We start from the raw sequence: 21,089 nt of genomic DNA, 5'->3' as shown, positions 1-21,089 counted from the left end.
GGCACTGATCTACAGGTCCAGATGGGTCATCTACGGGTGCTGCCAGTATGCGTTCTTGTAACAATTGATCCAGGCAACCAGGCAGCCCCTTGCGCGACATGCCCGTGTCCAGGTACAGTTGCTTTAGCGAGATGCAGTCCGAGCGGCGTAGAACGGTTGACCTTGTGTTGAGTAGCCTGCAGCAAATTTGAAGTCAATGGTCTTTGCCGGACAAGGCATCTGATACTGTACTCCAGGTCCATAAGGTCGCTTGCAGCCACATATACCGAAAGTTAGATACAATTCCGGCTAATGGACAAGTCCCACAGTCGCCTTGACCGGTCACAAATACAAGTAAGCATTTGATGTTGACACTCGATGAACAAGATAGAGTATTCCACTGCATCACATCCATCAACAGATGCAATCGTGTAGCCGCAGCAAATAATTCCCAGGGCTGTCAAATGTTCCTCCTCTTTCTCAAGAACAGATCCGACGCAAAGAATTGTTGTGCATGAAAGCCCTGTGCACTTCTCTACATGAACTTTGATTCCCGCCACAACTCCAATGCTAGGCCGCAGCGCGTCTGCTCACCCAGATCATGTCATTCGTGTTCTCCGTCAATTCGTCGTTCCGCCGTACACTTCGGTGCTGTCATCGGACCCAGTCCTCATCTTCCTGCGCGTCGTCCAAATTCAGCATCAAACTCGAAATGTCCACCGGTGCAGACCAGGAGGGATCTGAAGGACTCCCTGCGAAAGCATCCTGTTTCAAGTCCGGGACAGGCGTTGCTCCCGTAGAATGCGCTCGTTCTTGAGCTTCGTGCACAGTGAATGGATGCATACTCGCATTTGCCTGCACTGGCGTCTGATTGACTGGCGTGTGGCTCTGACTCGGCGGCTGATTTTGTGGAACAAGACTTTCCTGGGAGCTGTTCTGGCTCAGCACTGCCTGTAGATGTGCCCTTTGTCGTATGGCATTCTGCAGCGAGAGACGCTTGGTCTCCTCCTGTGCTTGTCGCAAGACATCATCAATCTCCAGACCATCTTCATTGGTAAAAGCGCTCGTCTGAGGCGTGCTCTCAACACTATATCGGTAACGATCCATCTGGCTGTTCTCCGGGCTGCTCACGGATGTCGATGGGTCGCCACTTTGTGACCGGGGCGGCTCAGGTCTGGGAAACCCGAATTCTTCAGCATCTGTCGCATCGCCGCTTGACGGAGTCATGCCGAGGTTGAGGTTGCCGAACTGCTCAGAAGCGAGTGCTGAGTTTGTCAAGAACGTCGGGTCATTGAGCATCAGATTGTTGCCATCATTGTTCAGTCCATTGAAGTCGTAGGCGTCCCAGTCCACATTCGACTGCGACTGAACCTCTTCCGGTTGTGAATATGGCATCGAAAATCCATTGTAACTTTGACCGTCAAAATTGTACACAGGCTGTGTGTTGTTTTGCTGGACGTTGCCTGGGTTCGAAGTAAATGGCGAATATCCATAAGCATTCGAGTCGAACGGCGATAGGAAGAGGTCATTAGGCACATTGCCCTGCGCATTGACCGGGCGCATCATTGGCGAGTTGTGCTCGCTCTTGATTTGTCGCGGTGTCAATTGGTGGGCCAACGGCGACTCGTGATGTGGTCGAGCGAATTTGGTCAACGGAAGACTATCGTGTGATCGCTGAGCGAGGCTGTTGAGATTGCTGAGGCTGTGATGATTGACCGAACTTGCCCTGGAAGGGATTTTGTACGGCGAGCCCAACTGATTGTGCGCATCGTTGAATTTGTGAGCAGGCTTGTGGTGGCCATTGCCGGTAAAGACAATGGGCTTGTTATCGTGGTGATTCTTGATGTAGGATAGAGGTTTCGGGGAGTCGTTGTCATGCACTATCTGTGCACTCTTGTCCTTTTTGATTCCACATATACAGGTTTTGTCCTGGTTACAGCGACATGCGGCGCTATGATGCTGATCCTTCTCGTCGCCTTTGGCGCCGCAATCACAGTTGGTATGCTGGCTGCGGGCTTTTCGCTGACCTCGACAGTGTTGGCACTGCGATATGGCTGCTGTTGCGTTAGTGAGACCGTGCTGGTGTGCTTTCGGGGCAGAGCGAGAACAGAAACCTGGTGCGACTTACGTCTGCCTTTGCGGGCTACATGCACCAATTCTCGATCAGAGTGATTGCATGATGATACGCGGTGGCCTCTGATGCAGGCCTCACAGGCATACTTCTCCCCGTCGATCAGCATAATTCGTGCGCTGCTCTGCTGCGACTGAGGTCTGGACAATTGTAGGAACGATGCAATGCTCAGTAGAAGTGTAGTTCGGCGAAGGCGGGGCGCGATGTCTAGTGCGGACTCGGCAGCGCACGGGATGACTGTGTTGGCTCGAGTGATGCCTGTGGATCTTGCGTTGGCAAGAGCACAATGATCAACGGTCTTGCTGAGGGTTCAAAGAGTGTAAGAAATGGTTTGCGCCAATGCTGCGCGGTCGAAAAGCTGAAGCCGAGCGGAAAGGCAGCTGATGGGATACCTCCTCAATGAGACGAGGCTCAGAAGTGGGACGTCGTGTGATTACTGTGCAGTAATCCGGATGTCATGGCTACAGAGTCGTTCTGTGATAACTGTGTGGTCTCGCATTCATCGACAGGTCGTGTATAGATGACATATGGGATGTGTGGCAGTGGAAGAGTTGCCGTGGGATGGAAGAGAGTATAAGAAGATGGGTAGGAGATGCTGAGGGGGCGAGATCAATTCGCAGCGGCGTCTGCAGCGGCCGTAGTAAGGATGAGGTCGGTGGCTCGCACGGGCGCTCAGGCACGCCTAGAGATGGAACAAGAGTCAGCGGTTTCCCGCTCGAGAAGGCGCAGTGCAGGTTCAGCCAAGGATCTACTGCGGCCATCCTTCGCTTGGAAGACCCTGATTTTCTGGAAGCCTGCAACCGAAGAAGAAAGCAGAGCCCTGACTTCGGGTCTGAGCCTTTTCAGCACCACCACATCAAAATACTACATACTATATGTGACCTCGAAACATTGTCCTACTATCCCACTGTCTTGTTGAGATGAGACATGATCTTATTTGCACATCGTAGATTCTTTGCTGCTCATTGCACGGACAATTTCGCATTAGTTACAGTGGATGTCCAGACCCTACGAGGTCTCAAGACCTTATGACGTGGCCTGCTTTGTGAGATGCTATTCTCAGCAACCTGCCGATGGTACCTTCGTGCATTGAAAGTCTGCCACGAGCTCTGATAGCCGGTCTACCGAAGAATCGGGACCATGGAAGTGCGGGAAGCGTGCTCGGACATTTTCGAATGGAAAGTGCGACTTGCATAGAATACATAACCTGCCACTTGGTGAAGACTCACTGTTCTACGCCCAGCCTTTCCAACGGACGATGGCGGAACGTATGAGCAGATCGTTCTCTGTAATATGGGGCCCGAGTGTTCGTCTTCGATAAATTGTGACATGCTACAGAGGTCCCTAGAAGCCTTTCACGCAGTGGCTCAGTTGGTTGAACCGTCCTTGAGGCATCGATTGTTCAACACCTAGATGCTACTCATCAAGGGTCACCAGACCAGGACGGGCACTAAAAGTCCGACTCAACCAATTGACTCAGTCGGCGAATCCGGGATGAGCCTTACATGAGCATGAGCGTGCAGGGAATATTCATTGTAGATGTTCTGACCAGGGAGGGCGTTGTGGGGATCTGGAACATCTGCTGCTTCGAACTGTCCTGGCGACCGTTGTGCAGTACGATGCACTCGTATACCGCTGAGTCGAGCCAGAGGAGCACCAGAGAGATCTGAACTGGCAGTTGTCTTGGATTGATATAGGCTACTATCACTACAGGGAGGTCACCCGCATTCGAATGTGCTGGGCGCCATCATCGGACTGCTGTCCGTTCATTGACTTCGTGATGCCTCTCGCGTCTCGCGTTCGTGGTTGTCCTTTTGTGCACGTGTCCAATGGAATGTACAGGTCGACGAACGCATTGTTGTGTTTAACCCATCTCCCAACGCCTAGCAATGACTGCTTTCAAACAAATAATGCCCTCAGACAGTCGGTCCAGCCTTGATGACCTCTTCTGTCGCCTCGCCCTTGTACTTGTCGAAGTTCTCGACAAACAGCTTGGCAAGCTTTGTCACCTCCTCGTCGAAGCCACTCGAGCCCGTCCAGCTCGTCTTAGGTTGAGCATCTCGTCTGGAACGCCGGGACATGTCTTAGGGACCTGCAGGTTGAAAGTAGGATATGTCTCGTACTCGACCTTTGCAAGTTCTCCGCTGTGGATCGCGTCCAAGATTGCGCGAGTATACTTGAGAGGACATCTCTTGCCGCCAGTAGCGGCGCCAGCGCCGACCCAACCAGTGTTGAGGAGCCATGCATTGGCATTGTGTTGCTGGATCTTCTCGGCAAGCATTTTGGCATAGCGCATGGGGTGTAGTGCCAGGAAGGGTTGTGCAAAGCACGACGAGAAGGTTGCTTGAGGTTCTGTGACACCGTCTTCCGTACCAGCCATTTTACTCGTGTAGCCGCTAATGAACTGGTACATGACTGAGTTGGTATCGAGTTTCGAAATAGGAGGTAGCACACCGCGTGCGTCGCAGGTGAGCAGGATGATGTTGCTCGGGTGGTTGTCGCTCAGGCAAGGAATCTTCGCTGTTGGGATGTAGTCAATGGGGTATGCACACCGGGTGTTTTCTGTTAAAGTCGAATCATCGTAGTCAACTTCTCGGGTGTCTTGGTCGAAGACGACGTTCTCGAGGACCGAGCCGAAGCGAATGGCGTTGTAGATGTCAGGCTCCTTCTCGCCGCTGAGACCAATACACTTGGCATAGCAACCTCCCTCGATGTTGAAGACACCCTTGTCCGACCAACAGTGCTCGTCATCACCAATGAGTTTTCGCTTGGGGTCAGCAGACAATGTGGTCTTGCCAGTTCCGGAGAGACCGAAGAAGACAGTAACATCGCCCTTTTCGCCCTCATTTGCGGACGAGTGCAGAGTCAGGACATTGTGCTTGACAGGCATCTCGTAGAAGAGAACAGTGAAGACGCCCTAGTGTTTCTGTTAGCCGCAATTTCATAGGGGCCGCCCTGAGCAGGTAATTATTGACTAACCTTCTTCATTTCACCAGCATACTCGGTCCCTAGTATCACCATCTCCTTCTCAGCGAAGTTGATTGATACACTGGTTGCTGAGGTCATGCCCGTGGTGTATCGATTGGCTGGGAAGCTGCCAGCATTGTAGATCACGTAGTCGGGGTGGAAGTGCTCAAGCTCTTTCCGACTCGGGCGGATGAGCATGTTCCGCATGAAGAGAGCATGGTATGCTCGGGCGCAGACCACTCGAACATTGATTCGGTATCGCTCGTCCCAGCCGGCAAAGCATCTACCACGTAGATGCGGTTTCGAGTATTGAGGTAGTCGATTGCTCGCTCGCGGTTGATCTTCCATACCTGTCGAAACCAGTCAGCGGCTATACACGGATTTAGCTAGCAACATGTGTATGGTGTAGGCAGTGAAATGGTGGGGCGCCAATCTGCCCACATCGGAAGAAATCTTGGCGAGAATGAGGCCTCGGCTAATGTCCGAAAGAACGTCACCGTTGGCATGCCCCACCATATGTCGCGTGGAAGTTTCGTGTCATGGCTTGCATCGGGAATTTCCTCCTGTCCGCATTATCGTCTGCGGGGATACAGCCTGTCGGATAACTGCCATTGATGGACGTCATGGTGATAGGAGTCGCAGCTCATTCCGAGGATAAGGAACAGACACATGTGAAAGCACCTCGGTCGCGTGAGAACAGAAAAATGTGGTCTTGAAACTCACCTCTGGGCTCATCTCCTTGTTGACAGGTCCCCACCTGTTCAAATAGTTAGTATCGTACAAAAGGACAGGAGAACGGGACAGCGAGACAAGCCTCCACAGCCGGAGCTGCCACGAATGCATCAATCCCGGGAGTGTAGACTTACCAGATATCTTTCTCGGAATCTGGTTCCCTGACAATACGTTTGTCTGATGGTGAACGACCAGTCTTTGCGCCGCTGTATGCTGTCAAAGCACCGCTTGAAGTAACTGCAGAACCGCTTTCGTAGACCTGGTACTCATGAGCTAGCTGACCAGACGGGAAGTCAAGCAGATGATCGTACCAAAGCATCTTCATACAGGGCAGCAACAGAAGGGTTGGCTACTATCGCAACTCTATCATAGTCGATGTTGGCGTGCTCGTGTAATGTCTCTTCACTGTGGTGAGAGCAGTTAGTACCGGGCACAGTTGTGGAAAGGCCGTGCTACGACGGCCTGGAAAACCTACATCTCAGTATGCTCTTCCTTGCCGGCAGTGACACCACCAGGGTGGAGGGCAGTCTTGTTGACTGAGTGGGAAACCATGTTGGTAGGCTTGTAGTCACGCAGCTGTCGTTTGAGAATGTCTGTGCGTGTTGGAGCTGAATCTTGACGTTGAGTAGTCAGGCGAGTGGTAGGAGCAGTGACACGTTTGAAATCGGCCATCGTATTTGGGGAAGCGGACGGGATAGTAGATATGTATCGAAGCAAGCCAAGGTAGAGTTCGGGCACAGTCGGGAACTTGAAGTTGGGTCTGGAGTATGGAGAAAGCGAGTCAGCTTTATATCAGGCAGACTGTCCACAGCAATCCGAATACTTCCGATCTGAGCCTCAGATCAGCTCAGATTTATTCAAATTACTTACCTGATGTACACTTGACGAAGAGAAGACGGAAGACGAGAGCTGGCACTTGTAGATCTAGAGAGAAAATGAGGATAATACTGCAAATTGAGGATGACGAAAGAGCTGTGGGCTAGGCCTGATGAGAATCGTCGCAGCATTCAATTGGCAAGAGCAGGGACAAAGGAAGCTCGGAAATGTTCCCCAGAGCTAATAGTACCCGTTTCTTACCCGTCGATCTTTGCTGATACACGGCAGTCTTCAACGGATCCCATTCACGTTGTTCTCTGTTGTCGTTCCATGGCCGAAGATGCCGTGTTTGCTGTGAACGACGCTCGTTGCTTTGGTTCTGCCGCGCAACCAGCCTGATGAGTCGCCGCATCGACCAGATACTGAAGTGCTACTTCCCCGCGAAGTTTCTCCTGCCCCGCACGTTCTTACGAAGCCAAGCAACAACGCTCACAGGCTTCGCGATTCGACATTGTCGCTGATGAGGTCACGGTAAGACCGCGAGATTACGTACTCGAAGACTTGCGATGTGATCGTTTGTGCCTGAGGATCATGGTCGCACTGTTTGGGCATGGTGTACGCTCATTCGAAGGTTTGACTTAGGTGCCTGCCTACTTAAGTACTTGATGCCTTCTCTTGGCGCTGCGGCCCTGAAAGGACAAACGCCTACCTGGAGAGGTAGGTAGCGTAGCTCTGGCACGTGGGATGAGATGCAAATGCGCAAATGCACATGTACGTCTCCTGATTCATGAAGATGATGGCAGGATCAACCATGAAAAGATCTTCGTTGGTATGAACGCGTGCTCATTGCAACCAATTGTAGTGCCCATTGGTCTAGCTCACACTCGAACCTGCTTCAATTGTCTGCATCAAGGATTCCCCGACTCCAGCTTGGCAAGACACATGAAAAATGGTTGTTTTCTTCGACGGGGCTGCGCCGCATCCAGACCGGCTGCTGTCCCGCCAGGTGGATAATATCATCCCCGACTCATTCGGGCGAAATCGGGATTGCCAAAAATGGCCGCTTCACGATAAGTCATACAGCCATCGTTCGGGGTAGAGCTCCAGAGCGCGTCGTACCTTATTGCTATGGCCGCGCTCGCTCGGAGAAGTGCTATCAAGCAGTCTTCGTCCAGACGCCGTACGCACCGATCAAACTGCTGGTGGTTCCAGCAAGGCCAATTATGCCATCGTCGAAGGAAGCGTATCCAAGGAATGTACTGGTACTGTCAGGTCGCATAGATCGCTGACAAGTTGCATGTTAGTAGCCTTCTGCTGCCTGCACAAGTTGTGTCAGTAAGAGGATGGTGAGCTGAGGGTGAGATTCCTACTTAGCCACATTGAGTCTCTCGACACGGCCTTCGGGATCCTTCACGCTGATGCCCTTCAATCGTGCTTGCAGCTTGTAGTGGGTGTAGACGCCTGCCGAAGCACTGGCCGCCAGTCCCAGGAGCCACATCCTGTAGGCTGTCGCCTGCAGCCTCTTCGCGCTTGTGTACTTCTTCACACCCAACGCGTCCGGCAGGGTCAACATGTCGAAGAACAGGTAGCCAGCATAGCCAACCTGTCGGAGGATCTGGAGGTAGGCGGTGATTTGGTCGCCACTGCGAGTCTTGCTCGCAGCGTCGTACAATTCACTGCCGGCACGGACGTGCTCGACGAACTTGCCTGCCCGTAGGACTTTCCTGACAAGCGCGAATTGGACTTTGAGCGTTGCCCATGGTTGTATCAGGCGTTCTGGGTTGTTGGTCCGGTAGAGGTACCAGGCGTAGAATCTTGAGAAGTACTGGATGGTCCTGCGAAACAGTAATCAGTATAGATCAGACCTGCTTCGGTTCATCACTCACCTCAGCACCTTGTCGCGACCGATCGTTGTTGCGACATAGCGCAGGTAGTGCGACACCGCCGGATGGTATACAAGCGCGTCGGCGACCATCGTGTAGTAATCAAGCACGATAGATCGAGGTGGTAGGATGACAGATGTCGATGAGGACTCAAGGGAGTTGATAAAGTTCGGTGATTGTCCCAGGCTCAGCCAAGACGTTTTGCCTCGGCATTGGCTTCACATGCTCTTGAACCTCAGGCGTCAAAAACGCGAGTCGCTTAGACAACTGACCTGCGAGACTGCCTTATGTCGTACATGAAGCAACCTGACGCCTGAGACAGCGGACTGTAATTAAATGGCGTAGCGGTATAAGCGACGAGACTGAGTCCTTCAGTGTTTGTCTCGCAGAGACTAAAGATTCAAGCCCTCCACGTGATAAGCCACGCTCAGAGCCCAGAACGGTTCTCTGGGGCAGTTCGCGGGGAAAGCGTCCGCCCGGGCGGCGCGTTATGATGCCATCGATCGACCTCCTCGGCCTCGACAGAGATCAAAAAGCTCTTGACAAGAGACACCCTTCCTTGATCATTCTATGATAGCGCATTCAGCCGCGCGTGCTATAGCTTCGCACAGGACAATCGAGCGCCGCCCTTGGCATACAGTATACTGACTTACCGCTCTCTAATCACCTTCGTCTACAGTGTTGTATTAAGTCATAAGTTGAGGTTAGCCAGATGCTGGGCAGGCCAAAATGCCTACCGACTCGTCCTTCCCAACGGTAGAAATACCAAGTGTCGACCTTTGGGGATTCATATTCGAGAGGAAAGATCGCAACTTCTCGGACGACCAAGTTATATACCGCTCCTGCAATGACTCTTCACGGAAATACAGCTGGCGTGAGGTACGAGAAGCAGCCGAAGCATTCGGCAAAGGGCTACGCAATCAATGGGATTGGTCAAAGGGCGACACTTTAGCCAGTACGTATCTTCATGGATCTGGATCGGGCGAGACAATAGTCTCCTGCTTCGGGTTCTTCTCGATACGCACTCATTCTGACAGGCGTGTTAGTATACGCGCCAAACGATGTTGATTTCTCCCCAATTATCTACGGCACATTCTACGCCGGCGGCATAGTCACACCAGCCAACCCAGCATACTCAGCAAACGAGCTAGAGTTCCAGCTTAAAAACTCAGAAGCCAAAGCTTTGGTCACCACGAAGAAGTTCCTCGCCAATGCAGAGAAGGCGGCCAAGAAGGCCGGTATCGACAGCGATCGGATTATCTTGTTGGGCGAGGAGCGAGACGACTCCCACAGGTTCAAGCACTGGACAAACATCAGAGCTACCAGCGGTGCTGTACGGTACCGAAGGCGGAAGATGGACCCAGACAAGGACCTGGCTTTTCTAGCTTACAGCTCAGGAACGACTGGCCTGCCAAAGGGTGTCATGCTCAGTCACCGAAACATCATCGCGGATGTCCTTCTCATCAACGGCGCGGTCGGCAAGTGGTACGAAGGTGGGAAGGATAAGATCCTGGGTGTCCTTCCTTTCTTCCACATCTACGGACTGACGGGCCTCCTCCACCAACCACTCCACAGAGGCCTCGAAGTAATCGTCATGCCAGCATTCGACCTCAAAGTCTTCCTCGAAGCAATCCAAGAACACAAGATCACCTTCATCTACGTCGCACCACCAGTTATCGTCCGCCTGGCCCGTGATGAGCTCGTGTCCAAATATGACATCAGCAGCGTCAAGATGATCACTTCAGGAGCGGCACCATTGACCAAAGAGCTCGTCGACACTGTTCACAAACGAACGAAGATAAAGATCAACCAAGCCTACGGTCTCAGCGAGACCTCTCCAATGACGCATACTCAGCCATGGGACGAGTGGTACAGCTCAGTTGGATCTGTGGGCAAGATGTTTCCTAACATGCTTGCGAAGTATATGTCGGAAGAGGGTGAAGAGGTGCCTCCAAATCAGCCTGGCGAGCTCTGGCTGTCTGGGCCCAATGTATTTAAAGGCTACTGGAAGAATGAGAAAGCCACAAAAGACTCTATGTCGCCAGATGGAAAGTTTTTCAAGACGGGCGACGTTGGATATCAAGATGCCAACAACAACTTTTATATCACTGATCGTGTGAAGGAGCTGATCAAGTACAAAGGCGTGAGTTCTTGCTCTGCTATAGCTCGGGGCTATGTACTTACTTCCGCTCTAGTTCCAAGTCGCACCCGCCGAGCTCGAAGGCAAACTAATGGACCACGAAGGCGTCAACGACGTAGCCGTGATCGGCGTCCAGGACGAAGAGATGCACACCGAAGTTCCCAGAGCATACATCGTTCCGGCGAAGGGCAAAGACAGCGACAAAGATGCGGAGGAGATCGTCAAGTGGGTCAGTGAGCAGGTTGCAAGCCACAAGAGATTGCGAGGTGGCGTCAGGTTCATCGAGGAGATTCCGAAGAGTGCAAGTGGGAAGATACTGCGGAGAGTACTGAAAGATAAGGCGAAGCAGGAAGACAAGGACAGTGGGAAGAAGGCGAAGTTGTGATGTACGGTATGTCGAATATATTTCCATGCTCGTTCTTGTCCACCGGTCTGCTGAGAGCTTCGGCGACAGCGTCCCTCAAGAGTGTTGAATCAAACTGCATTGAACAGTGAATGTCAGCTGATCTGAAGCATGCTATGAGTAATGAATATCTCCAGATCCATGCCGCGAATAGTGAATGACTCCCGCCCGAGTCAGTAAAGTTATCGCTTCGCGTCTGCCTTGGTCTTCACTTGTGTTGATGAGGTATAAGTAATCGAGTCGCCCCTGATCCTCTTCTTCTTTTCTTCTCTACAGCGCCATCTCCACAGGACGACCGAACTTGCCACGTCAACATAGCGTCTGATGCTGCTTGACGAGGCGAGCGAACGATATGACAGAAAGTCCGTCGCACAACGACGCTCTCGCCTAGTATCTCTTGCCGGCCTCATCTAGACTAGAACACCTGCAGATGTTGTAGACCCTAGCCATCAGCGGGCCTCCGGAAGGCCGCAGGAGATGAATGCAATCATCGCAGATTGGCTAAAACAAAGGTCTTGTCAAGTAAGCTTGGGACGTGGTTGACTTCAGATTAATCTGAGCACCTCATCTAGCTCCAGCATAGATGTCCAAAATAGCTTGTGCACACCGTCCAGAACCGCCCGCTCACGCATTATCTCACCCGCATAACCGGCCGGAACAGCACGTTCAGTCCCAACTTCCCCTCCAAACCAACTTGCCCCCAACCTCATCAGCCTTCTCAGCCTTCTTCCTCTTTTCCCTCACCCCCTCCGCCACACACGCAGCCACATCCTCTGCCGTCCTCCCCCTCTTCCTACTCTCCGTCCTCTCCTTCCCCAACACCGTATCCTCACTCACAAAGCGATACAACTCCGCCACCCCCCCAAACACCGTCTCCCCACACTCCAACCCACCCTCCGTCGCAAACGTGCTCCCAATCTGCCGCATCTCCTCAACCCATCGGTACGCCTTGGGCGGCATCGTGGGCATGGATCCTTGAGCGGCGGTGAGGAGTTGCGGCGCGTAAGTTTCGAGATGTGACAACAGGTGGGGCAGGACGTGGGATTGCGAGGCGGTGGCGAGGGAGAGGGTGAGGAGGGCGGTGAGGCCCTTTGTGGTGGCGGCGAAGCAGGATTTGAGGGTTGAGGCTGCGCCAATGGTTGGGGAGATGGCGGTCGCGTTGAGGGTGGTTAGGAGGGAGGAGGGAAGAAGGGTGGTGATTGAGGGCCCGGAGAGGACGAGGGAGGGTCGTTTCCATTCCGATGGGCTGGGCTGGGTTGAGGGGCCTGGGGTTTTGGAGGAGGAAGGGCTGGTATTGGTGTTGTTGTTGGTCTTGTCGGCTGAATTTGTTGCTGTTTTAGTTTGAGATGGCGGCGAGCCGATGATGCCCCCATCGAGATAGACGATCTTGATCGGCGCTGATGGTCCCGCTAGGGAGCCGGGCTCTGCAGTTGTGGGAGCATCGGAGGACAGAAGACGAGCCAACGAGAACCTCCGAGGCGGCGGCGCTGGAGCCGAGGAACTCTGCGATCCAGGTCTCGATCCACTGCCAGACCGTGACAAATCTTCGCTTGAACCTTCCTGGGGCACGAAGAACGCAGCGATGTTGCGGCTCGTCTTGGCGCTAATCGCATTGCAGTCGATGTAAATCAAGTTGGTGTCCGAAGTAGCTTCCGCCAAGCGCTCTTTTCTACGCTTGATGGCGTCGACGTTCCTGCTCGCTTCAAGCATTCTCACTGCGGTGGCGGTGGCATCACGTGGCGGTACAATGCTAAGGAGGACATCAACTTCAGCGACAAACTTGGAGTCAGTGTCGTAGGCTTTGATATTGGCTTCTTGAATGCGGCGAAGCGTGTACTTGCTATGTGTGCCCGAGCGTTAGACTCTGTTATATTTCCACAGGCAAGGAAAGATCTGGGGCGAGCTAGGAACACACCTTCGGCCTTGTGTGCACGTTGCAACCTCGTAGTCGTGTGCCAGCAGCAATTTCGCTATCCCGGTGCCCATCTCGCCAAGAGACAGGATGCCGATGACGGGCTTATCGGACGGCTGGGCTGTGGCTGCCATGACGGGCGTTACTGGAAAATAGTCGTGGTCTTGAGGAGGCTTCTGATCTTCACTTGGATGAATCGACGTCGGAGGTGAGTCAGTGCGACGTAGGACCAAGGTCTAGGGCCGGTGTCGGGCATGAACTTGTGTGCCCAGAATGCTGGTGTCTGGCAAGCTGAAAGAACGTCTGCTTCAGAACGATTGAAGAAGATGACCTACGGTGTTCGAGAGTGTTGCGCTTTTATAGCAATCATATGTCATAACAGCTATGTAATGCGTAGAGGCGCTAGTAAGTGATGGCCTGGACGATCTGGCTATGTGTCCTGCGGGATCCTTCCCTCACGGCCTTAAGAGCGGTCAACAGGAAGTTCAAATTGGTCATCGGACCTGCCTCCACATGGACAACGTTTCTTGGCATCTTGGTACACACCCGTCTTAGCGCGTTCATGCGACGTTGTTCTACCTTCCTATATCCATGGAATCCGTGATTCTGTCCTACGTCTCAGAAGCGTCGCACGCGCCTGGGAATGACACTGCGGTGGAAGAATACAGACTGTGGGCGTTGGACCGAGTCTCGTCTCGTTACTGGCTGCGATGCAACGCTTTAGACACCTGGGCCACCAGCGCCTCCTCGTGCTGGATGTATCCCTCTGCAGCATAGTGAAGTCAATCAAAAACGCCTCACGCTCGCATCTGCATTTCGTTACCACAATCGTCTCACCGCACGGCCCCTTCCTCTTCCACCACCAGCTCACCGCCTTGTGAATCCAGGCACTTTGAAGCACTTTGGCGTCCACCCAGGCGGCAACAGCCCTTTCTCACGCTGCCGATGTATATAAGCCGCCGACACGTGCCCGCCCTGTGTGAAGTTTGACTGGGTCTCGTTATTGTAACCTTCGAGCTGAGTGTATTCATTGAGGGGTTTTTTGAGCTGGTCGAGAGCCCCTTCGGGAGGCGACGATGAGCGACTGTGCAGCAGTGGTGACGACGGAGCGTTCTCGATTGGCAACGGAGCGCGCTTTGAGATCTTGGATGAGGACTGCTTCTTCTTGGTTGTGGATGGCGAGATGCGAGTTGAGTCGACGGGAAGTTTGGGGGCGATGTGTTTTCGAGCTGGCGATAACTTTTTACCGGGGACAGTTCGAGGGGCAGGTCTGGGTGAAGACCGTGCCTGTCGTGGAGAGGCGCCAGACTCGAAGTGTAGGTCTTGTGTGCGCCCACCGCCCCACGAGGTTGATCTGCCATGCTTATGCCGTTCAATTGCGCCTACCCCGTGATGCTCTTGCCCGAGCCTGGTCTGCGTGGGTCCTAGGGCTACGGCTACAGGAGAGGCTGGCGGGGATGGCGATGATGAATCCAGCTTTTCGGTAGAGACTGGGTTGGCAGGAACGACTGGCAGCTTCTCGCCTCCTCCAGGCAGATCAGGCGCCGGAACGACACCAGAGGATGGAGGGTCCAAATCGTACTCCTCATCATTGCCTTGGACTTCCTCTTGCTCTGCGTCGTCTGCTGCACCCAATTCGAGGTCAATGTTGAATTCCGGCTGCGAAGTTACATGCTGAGGAACCTGACTGATCGATCGGCGGATCGAGCTTGAGTCCTTGATGGTGACCCTCTGCGGCGCACGGGGGGTCTCGAGTGGTTCGAAAGACGACTCGCCGTAGCCAGTATATTGTGTAGCTTCCTGTGTGGATATTTGAGAAGGATGCGCCATCGACGCGGGCCGGACTGAGCGTTGCGTGGTCGATTTGGTGTTAGTATTGGTGAGCTGCACTGGTGGTGAAGAAGAAGGTGCTGTATCGTTAAGCGGGACTCTGCTTGTAACATATCCCCGGCTTCCCGTGGCGGCTTCCCGTGGCGGCGGAGGTGGTGGTAGAGCAAGACTCTCAGTGCTTGTTCCAGAGCCATTCTGCTGCAATGTTGGCTGGGGCAAGATGGCTGGACTCGCATGCGACACAGCGAGTGGCTTTGTTGCCGTGTCGTGACCAGCCGAAGCAGGACGGCTGGGTGTCGGTAATGGAGACGAGGTTCTCTCTTTTACGTCGTGATTGAATTGAGTGTCGTTACGTATTGGTGATCCAAAGTCAGAGTCTGCTTCGTCCTCATCAGGTACAGCAAAATTGACAGCCATCCGCACATATTGTGAGCTCAAATCCGACAGCTCTAGCTCCTTTGTACGCGGGACGGGGACCGGATTGCCATTGTCCTCTACTGCGCGCGCGTCGACCCTGCCCTCTGCCACGTCCACGACAACCTGACCTTCTTCTGAAACTTGTGGACAATCGAGAACTGGGCCGGGAGGCTCTGCTTCTACAGACGCTTTCCTCCCATTGGTGTCAGCAGGCACCTGTTCTGATGCAACTGAGTGACTCGGGTTGTTCTGACTCGTCGAAGGAATCTCGAACCCTTCTAAAGCGGCACCCGTCACCAGTAGGGGAGGAGACGATCCCAAGACGTCACTCTCTTTGTTTGCCGAGTTCTGCTGTGCGATCGGCGAGGTAGCTTTCAAAGACCACAAATTTGACTGTGAGTCTTCCACAGTCGGACAAGTCGGAGGTCTAGCTGGCTTCTTCAGTGCCTTCCTAGTATACTTGCCGAATGGCGATTGCGTGTAGACTGCGGGAGGCGAGGGTGCTGCCTGTAAGTTTGTTGATAGCTCAGCGAGTGGCCTTCTAGCACTAGATCTCCTGGCCGAGCGAGTGATGCTGTCAGGTGTCTGGCTGGAGGGGACGGTCATCCCATCGTGTCCTCTCGGAAGGCGCACGGGTGTCTTGTCGGGTGACTCCGCGGTCAGGTCGAAGATCTCGGTGTCCGCTGTCGAGTCCTCGATCTCTAGCTTCGGTGGCATAGTCGGGTCCGGCGTAAGTGCCTCCTCGAAGTATTTCAGATTCTCTGCTGGATCTGACAAGACTTTCTCGGCGAGACGACGTGAGGATCTTATGGCTCATCCGCCGTCTGATCATCACCTTGCTTGCGACTCTTCTTCGTAGGCCGATATTCTTGAGATTCGATACCCTCTGTCTTCAGCACTGGGACTGGTTTCCGTTTTTGTGGCCTGCGGGGACTCTGGTGATATGTACCATCAACTTGCGGGATTGGAGCAGCAGCATGTTTGTAGTCCTCGTCATTGTTGATCAGTCCCAGATCTTCCTCCTTCAAGGACGCGGCATGGCCCTCGAAGAATTGCATCTGAGTCAACGTTGAGACACGAGCCTTTTTTGCCTTCCTCTTGAACGTCTTCGACTCCTGCACGGGTGTCAAATTGACATCCTCGCTGAAGCTGGGCGTTGAATGAATCCATTGTGCCTGCGTCAGAGTCTGCTGTCGTCTACTATCGCTGGCTGGCGTATCGTTACCGCGCTGTCGCTTCCTGCCGGTGAATGACACTGGCGTTGCTGCTTTGCGCTTGATGGTCCATGGAGTCTCAGTCATACCGATGGCATAGTGAATGGCGATGTTACTCAGGACACTAAGAGACCGACGTTATCGGCGTGACGTGGGGCAAGGACTCGAGGGATGTGGAAGTGGCTCGAGTGTTTGGAGACGCGTCAAGCCGCGTTCTGCGAATTTGGAGAAACTCGTGCGCTTGGGGCGCTCGGGGCGCTTGGAGCGCTTGGAGCGGCCTCCAGCTCAACTGCCGTCCCAGCTCGCCTGCTGTGCCAGCTGCTACATGTCCAAGATCAAACATCATCATACAAGGGGCCGTGTAGTCGATGTCTACAACAAATAGTATTCTCGTTGTCAAGAACAATTATTGTCTTACGCGGTACGCTATGAACGCTACACTGCACGAAGAACTCATCGGCTTTTCAAGTTCTTGACCTCTGCTGTCAACTCTTGCACAGTACGAGCCAGTGTGGCCAGCTGTCTGGTCTGTTGTGCCATCAGAGTCTTCATGTTTTTAATCTCTCGTTGCAGCCCCTCTGTGTCCGCGCTTGACGCGGTTGGAGACGAGGCTGTCTCAGACGATGTAGTGGTGGTCAGTGGGAGAGGAGCCTCAGGCTCTGGTTCCGACACCTGTTATAGATCAGCATCTGATCAGTTACGAGAGATGCGATATTTGCTTACCTTTTCCGGCTCTGGACTTTTTGGCGCAGGTGTTGCCACCTTTGGCGACTCTGCAGGCTTGGGCACTGTCTGTGTCACAGGACTTTTGATGGCCGACCTTTCAATCGGTTTCTGCACTTCCTCAAAGCTGGACGCATCGTCATCGTTGTCCTCGACCGGCTCCTTGTCTTCGAACTTGGACGCCATTGCCATCATCGAGCTTCCCTGCTCTTTCATTGATGCCGGTGGAGCTCTTGCTGCAGGCGTCGGTTCAGGTGCGGGCTTTGGTGTCTCCTTCTTGGACTCGGGCGCCTTCTCAGGCTCGGCGGCTTTCGGCGTCGGCTTAGCAGCAGATGCAGGTATCTCTTCTGGTGCGTCACCATCGTAGAGGCTCTCCATGTTGATCTTGGGCGGCATCTTCTCGGCTCCGTCAAACCACTCCGCGCTGCTCATTGCCGGCTTGAGGCCAAATGTCGGAGGATATATGTCTTCCTGGAATGACTCGGCTCGTCGAGGAACAATGAATGAAATTGGCTCGATGTATGTATCGTTGACCGTTTTGTACGCCCTCATAACCTCGTTTTCATGCATATTCACTCCGCGTTTCGGCAGGAATGCAATGCCTCTTTGCGCATCCGACGACTTGTACTCGGACAAGTACTCGAACTTGTCGTTCTCGTATTCGTAGTACCGGATGTTGCCATCTCCTTTGCCAGCCAAGTACAGACAGCTAGTCCCTTGGTCCCAGAAGGGGACGCAAACGCCAGATATCGAGTCAAGCATTTCGAAGCCATTGACAGGTGCAGTGGGTGCCTTGATGTCCCACAGTGCTAACTGTCGGTCGCTCATCTTCGAGAAGCCAGTCGTTGCAATGCGATCATGCTCGCCCATCCACACTGCTCGGCTGTTTTTTGCGCCTGATGTCCGGCGACTTCGACAGCCGGCTTCTCCTGCCGCACATCCCAAATACGGAGCTTCTTGTCGCGGGACGTTGTGACGAGTAACGAGCCGTTGGCGCTCCAAGACAGAGACTGGATGACCTCACCCACTTTCAATGTCAGTTTCGATGATCCAGATTCAATGTCCCATAGCTTGACCGTGAAGTCGCCGGAAGTGGAAGCGAGAACGTTCTCCGCCGCAGGATTGAACAAGACATGGCCAACTTTCCTGCACTGGTCAGAAATTGGTTCCAGCATCTCTCTTTATTGCTCACTTTGGATGCCCACTCAGCTTGCCCACTGGCGCAACGTCTTCGATTTGATCTGCGGGTACGTCGGGTCGTAGGGTGAAACCGTCGGGGACTCGCCAGAGGAAGACCTGAGGACATGAGCTTGGTCAATAGGACAAGGGACACTCCTACCTTGCCGTCATCGGAGCCAGACGCTACTAGAGAGTCATTGAACGGATTCCAGTCGGTGTCGAGAACGACTGCAGTGTGCCCCCGGAACAGTGGTATCCGATCTGGTAGTCTTCCATTTTCACCAGTAGGGATGACTGCGAAAGCACCTCCACCACTCGAGTCCCAGTTCACAGCGAGGTAGTCTGGGTTGGCCTGGGGAGTGTCAGCTTATATGCAGTGCACATAGTCCGCACGTGCGCTCTCACTTTGAGAAGGTTCGAGTCCCAGGCGTTCCTGGAGACCTTCAGATTGTCATAGCATTCATTCTTCTACCTGTCAGCTGCGACACATGTCTCGTGAAAGGTCTGCTACCTTTCTTGTAGGTCTGCCGAAGACGTGTCTGAATTTGGAGGAGCGCACGAAGCGTCCCGCCATGATCTGTCACTGATCAGGTCTCCGGCCGTGGTTTGGGTGTTGTCAAGACGAGAGGACGGTCGTGCCGGCGACACTTGAGGTAGCAGACGTCCTCGAGCAGTACAACGTGGGCAGTGTGGCTTGGATGTGAACGTGTTTCAAGTGTCAACTGCTTCGCATTATTGGTACATCCCACTGCTCATCAGCCTCCCACAGATCGGGCCGGCGCAGCTCGGAGCATAGACTGCCAAGATCCAAGACGGCCTGTACCGAGACTAAATGATCCAGTCACGTGGCAAGTGCATCTTGAAATTAGATCTGGCGTTTGCAATTTTGCAGAACCGTGGTATCACCTCCGATCAGCGCGGTGAGAGAACGACTTCTGCGGCGCCGAGGAGCAATGCTCTGTATGCCTGACCGCCTGATGGTAAAGATCGAATTCAATGTGAACACAGTATCCTCGCTTAACGCCGACTTGCCCGAGTAGGCCTTCGCGTTTTGGGAACGAAACCCAGGGTGATCAGCAATTGCGTCAAACGCCTACATCAGAGTTTTGAGATCCTCCCTTCAAGTTCCGAACTCCTACCACATCCTCAGATGCGTATAGCAGGGATTCTGTTCGCCCGAGACGCTGTTTCCAAAGCGCAGTCTGCATTCGGGAGTGCCTACTGATCTCAGTTACTCTAGAGGGCACCCAAGACCGCCTGAGGCCGTACGCTTCGTCTTGGAAATGGCACCCAAGGAATACTAATCATCGATTAGCAAACCAGCATCACCTTAACAATCACGATTCCATCGGGCCCGGAAGACACACCTCAGGTCCTTTTGGGTTTGCCACGAGGAACACATGCGCCTACGATTAACCTGCCTTACCAACCAGAGTAATGGCGGCTTACGTCCGTCCCGAGGACCGTTAGCGGCGGTTGGAACTCAGATGTCACCCTTCAAAAGTCTCCTCTTTTTTGTTGAGACATGTCGCAAAACGAACATGCCACGCTCCTTGGAACACACCTGTCCGTTCGTTCCGTTCCATACAGCCTATGTTCCCACGAACTCGGACTGTACCGCGCTTCGGCGTTATGGGCGTCTGAGCTAGATGTACGCGAGGCGCTCGGGACCGTTTGAGTCTCATGGTTTGCCCCTCGATCACAACACCATTGAGTTTTCTATATCATACTCGGCCCACTCTCGTTACTATCGATATCTTTGCTCTTGATCTTCGCCTGTCCTGCTGATATATCAAAACTCTCGAACGATCACTGTTATCTCCGCATTCGTACTGTGCTTCATAGCTACTCACAGTTGTGACACAACAGGGGGACAGTATTTCACTGCAAGTGACCACCGGGGTCTGCATCACCGCGTCTCCACACGCGAACGCGCAACACAACGCGATTACACTGGCCGAGGACACCACGAACAGATAACCACCATGAAGACAATCGCACTGCCGACAGCGACGATCTCCTCCCCAATAGCCGTCCACCCACACCGCTCCATTCGCCAGCGAAAAGTGTCCTTCGTCGGCGAGACCCTCCCAACGATGCCACCACCACCACCGTATAAATCGCGGTCCTCCTCATCTGCGTCCACTTCCAGCACATCAGATATCCCAGATCTACAATCACTGGCCCTCGATCTACTGGACACACTCTATAACACCCACGACCTCTCCCGTGCATCAACAATGATCCACCCAAACGTGACCCTCACACACAACGACTCACCTATCACACTTGGTTCAGCTGGGTCAAAAGAAGCATATCTCGAGCACTGGCGGAATAGAGTCCAGAAGTTTGGGCCGGGGCTGAAAGCACACTTCCGAGAAGCTGTCGTCGATGAAAGCCAGAGGAAGGTGTGGTGTGTTGGTGAGGTGACTGTGGGAAAGAGGAGGAAGGAGAGTGTCGACATGTTGAGCTTTGACGAACAAGGCAGGTTGGTAGGGGAAGAGGACTGGGTGCGGGTCATCAGGACGCGCAGGGAGGATTGAAGGAACTTCCATTGGCCCAAGCATTGGCGCCCGAGAAACCAGACCGGGCGCTCCAAACTCCAGCACCATGGCTCAAACTCGTCACGGCAAGAGTCGTCACGGATGCTGAGCACGCTGCAGCTATGCGAGACCACACTGGCGGGGCCGATCAGTAGAAGCGACAACGAATAAAATCTATTCGGAGACAATCATCGCCGTGGGGAGTACCAGAACAAAAGTG

General features: G+C 53.5%; 8 protein-coding genes across 8 annotated transcripts; 2 read left to right on the top strand and 6 right to left on the bottom strand.

Annotated features, from left to right (window-relative positions):
* Positions 1 to 633: 633 nt before the first annotated feature.
* Positions 634 to 6,481, bottom strand: AB675_4981 (Phosphoenolpyruvate carboxykinase [ATP]; the record flags this gene model as incomplete). Its single annotated transcript, XM_018145158.1, has 10 exons — positions 634 to 1,863; positions 1,917 to 2,033; positions 4,033 to 4,155; positions 4,203 to 5,027; positions 5,090 to 5,258; positions 5,315 to 5,427; positions 5,801 to 5,834; positions 5,944 to 6,068; positions 6,121 to 6,214; positions 6,285 to 6,481. The coding sequence occupies 10 exons, from the start codon at positions 6,479 to 6,481 to the stop codon at positions 634 to 636; spliced, it is 3,027 nt and encodes a 1,008-aa protein (XP_017999219.1).
* Positions 6,482 to 7,846: 1,365 nt separating this feature from the next.
* AB675_4980 (Peroxisomal membrane protein PMP27) lies at positions 7,847 to 8,600 on the bottom strand (the record flags this gene model as incomplete). The annotated part of the gene is made up of 3 exons (XM_018145157.1): positions 7,847 to 7,943; positions 7,996 to 8,460; positions 8,512 to 8,600. 3 exons carry the CDS (start codon positions 8,598 to 8,600, stop codon positions 7,847 to 7,849), a joined length of 651 nt encoding a protein of 216 aa, XP_017999176.1.
* A 637-nt stretch (positions 8,601 to 9,237) lies between these two features.
* Positions 9,238 to 11,033, top strand: AB675_4979 (putative 4-coumarate--CoA ligase 1; the record flags this gene model as incomplete). Its single annotated transcript, XM_018145155.1, has 3 exons — positions 9,238 to 9,463; positions 9,555 to 10,651; positions 10,704 to 11,033. 3 exons carry the CDS (start codon positions 9,238 to 9,240, stop codon positions 11,031 to 11,033), a joined length of 1,653 nt encoding a protein of 550 aa, XP_017999227.1.
* A 684-nt stretch (positions 11,034 to 11,717) lies between these two features.
* On the bottom strand, positions 11,718 to 13,097 carry AB675_4978 (uncharacterized protein; the record flags this gene model as incomplete). The annotated part of the gene is made up of 2 exons (XM_018145154.1): positions 11,718 to 12,891; positions 12,967 to 13,097. 2 exons carry the CDS (start codon positions 13,095 to 13,097, stop codon positions 11,718 to 11,720), a joined length of 1,305 nt encoding a protein of 434 aa, XP_017999422.1.
* Positions 13,098 to 13,830: 733 nt separating this feature from the next.
* AB675_4977 (uncharacterized protein) lies at positions 13,831 to 15,927 on the bottom strand (the record flags this gene model as incomplete). Its single annotated transcript, XM_018145153.1, has 1 exon — positions 13,831 to 15,927. The coding sequence occupies one exon, from the start codon at positions 15,925 to 15,927 to the stop codon at positions 13,831 to 13,833; it is 2,097 nt and encodes a 698-aa protein (XP_017999193.1).
* Positions 15,928 to 16,016: 89 nt separating this feature from the next.
* Positions 16,017 to 16,511, bottom strand: AB675_4976 (uncharacterized protein; the record flags this gene model as incomplete). Its single annotated transcript, XM_018145152.1, has 1 exon — positions 16,017 to 16,511. One exon carries the CDS (start codon positions 16,509 to 16,511, stop codon positions 16,017 to 16,019), a length of 495 nt encoding a protein of 164 aa, XP_017999486.1.
* A 366-nt stretch (positions 16,512 to 16,877) lies between these two features.
* On the bottom strand, positions 16,878 to 18,900 carry AB675_4975 (Coronin-like protein crn1; the record flags this gene model as incomplete). The annotated part of the gene is made up of 7 exons (XM_018145151.1): positions 16,878 to 17,096; positions 17,148 to 18,022; positions 18,097 to 18,293; positions 18,340 to 18,443; positions 18,487 to 18,678; positions 18,732 to 18,791; positions 18,838 to 18,900. The coding sequence occupies 7 exons, from the start codon at positions 18,898 to 18,900 to the stop codon at positions 16,878 to 16,880; spliced, it is 1,710 nt and encodes a 569-aa protein (XP_017999430.1).
* Positions 18,901 to 20,311: 1,411 nt separating this feature from the next.
* AB675_4974 (uncharacterized protein) lies at positions 20,312 to 20,869 on the top strand (the record flags this gene model as incomplete). Its single annotated transcript, XM_018145150.1, has 1 exon — positions 20,312 to 20,869. One exon carries the CDS (start codon positions 20,312 to 20,314, stop codon positions 20,867 to 20,869), a length of 558 nt encoding a protein of 185 aa, XP_017999304.1.
* Positions 20,870 to 21,089: the final 220 nt, after the last annotated feature.

This window comes from Cyphellophora attinorum, assembly GCF_001299255.1.
Source record: "Cyphellophora attinorum strain CBS 131958 chromosome Unknown Contig15, whole genome shotgun sequence".
Lineage (NCBI taxonomy): Eukaryota > Fungi > Ascomycota > Eurotiomycetes > Chaetothyriales > Cyphellophoraceae > Cyphellophora > Cyphellophora attinorum.
This window is presented reverse-complemented; position numbering and strand designations above follow the sequence as displayed.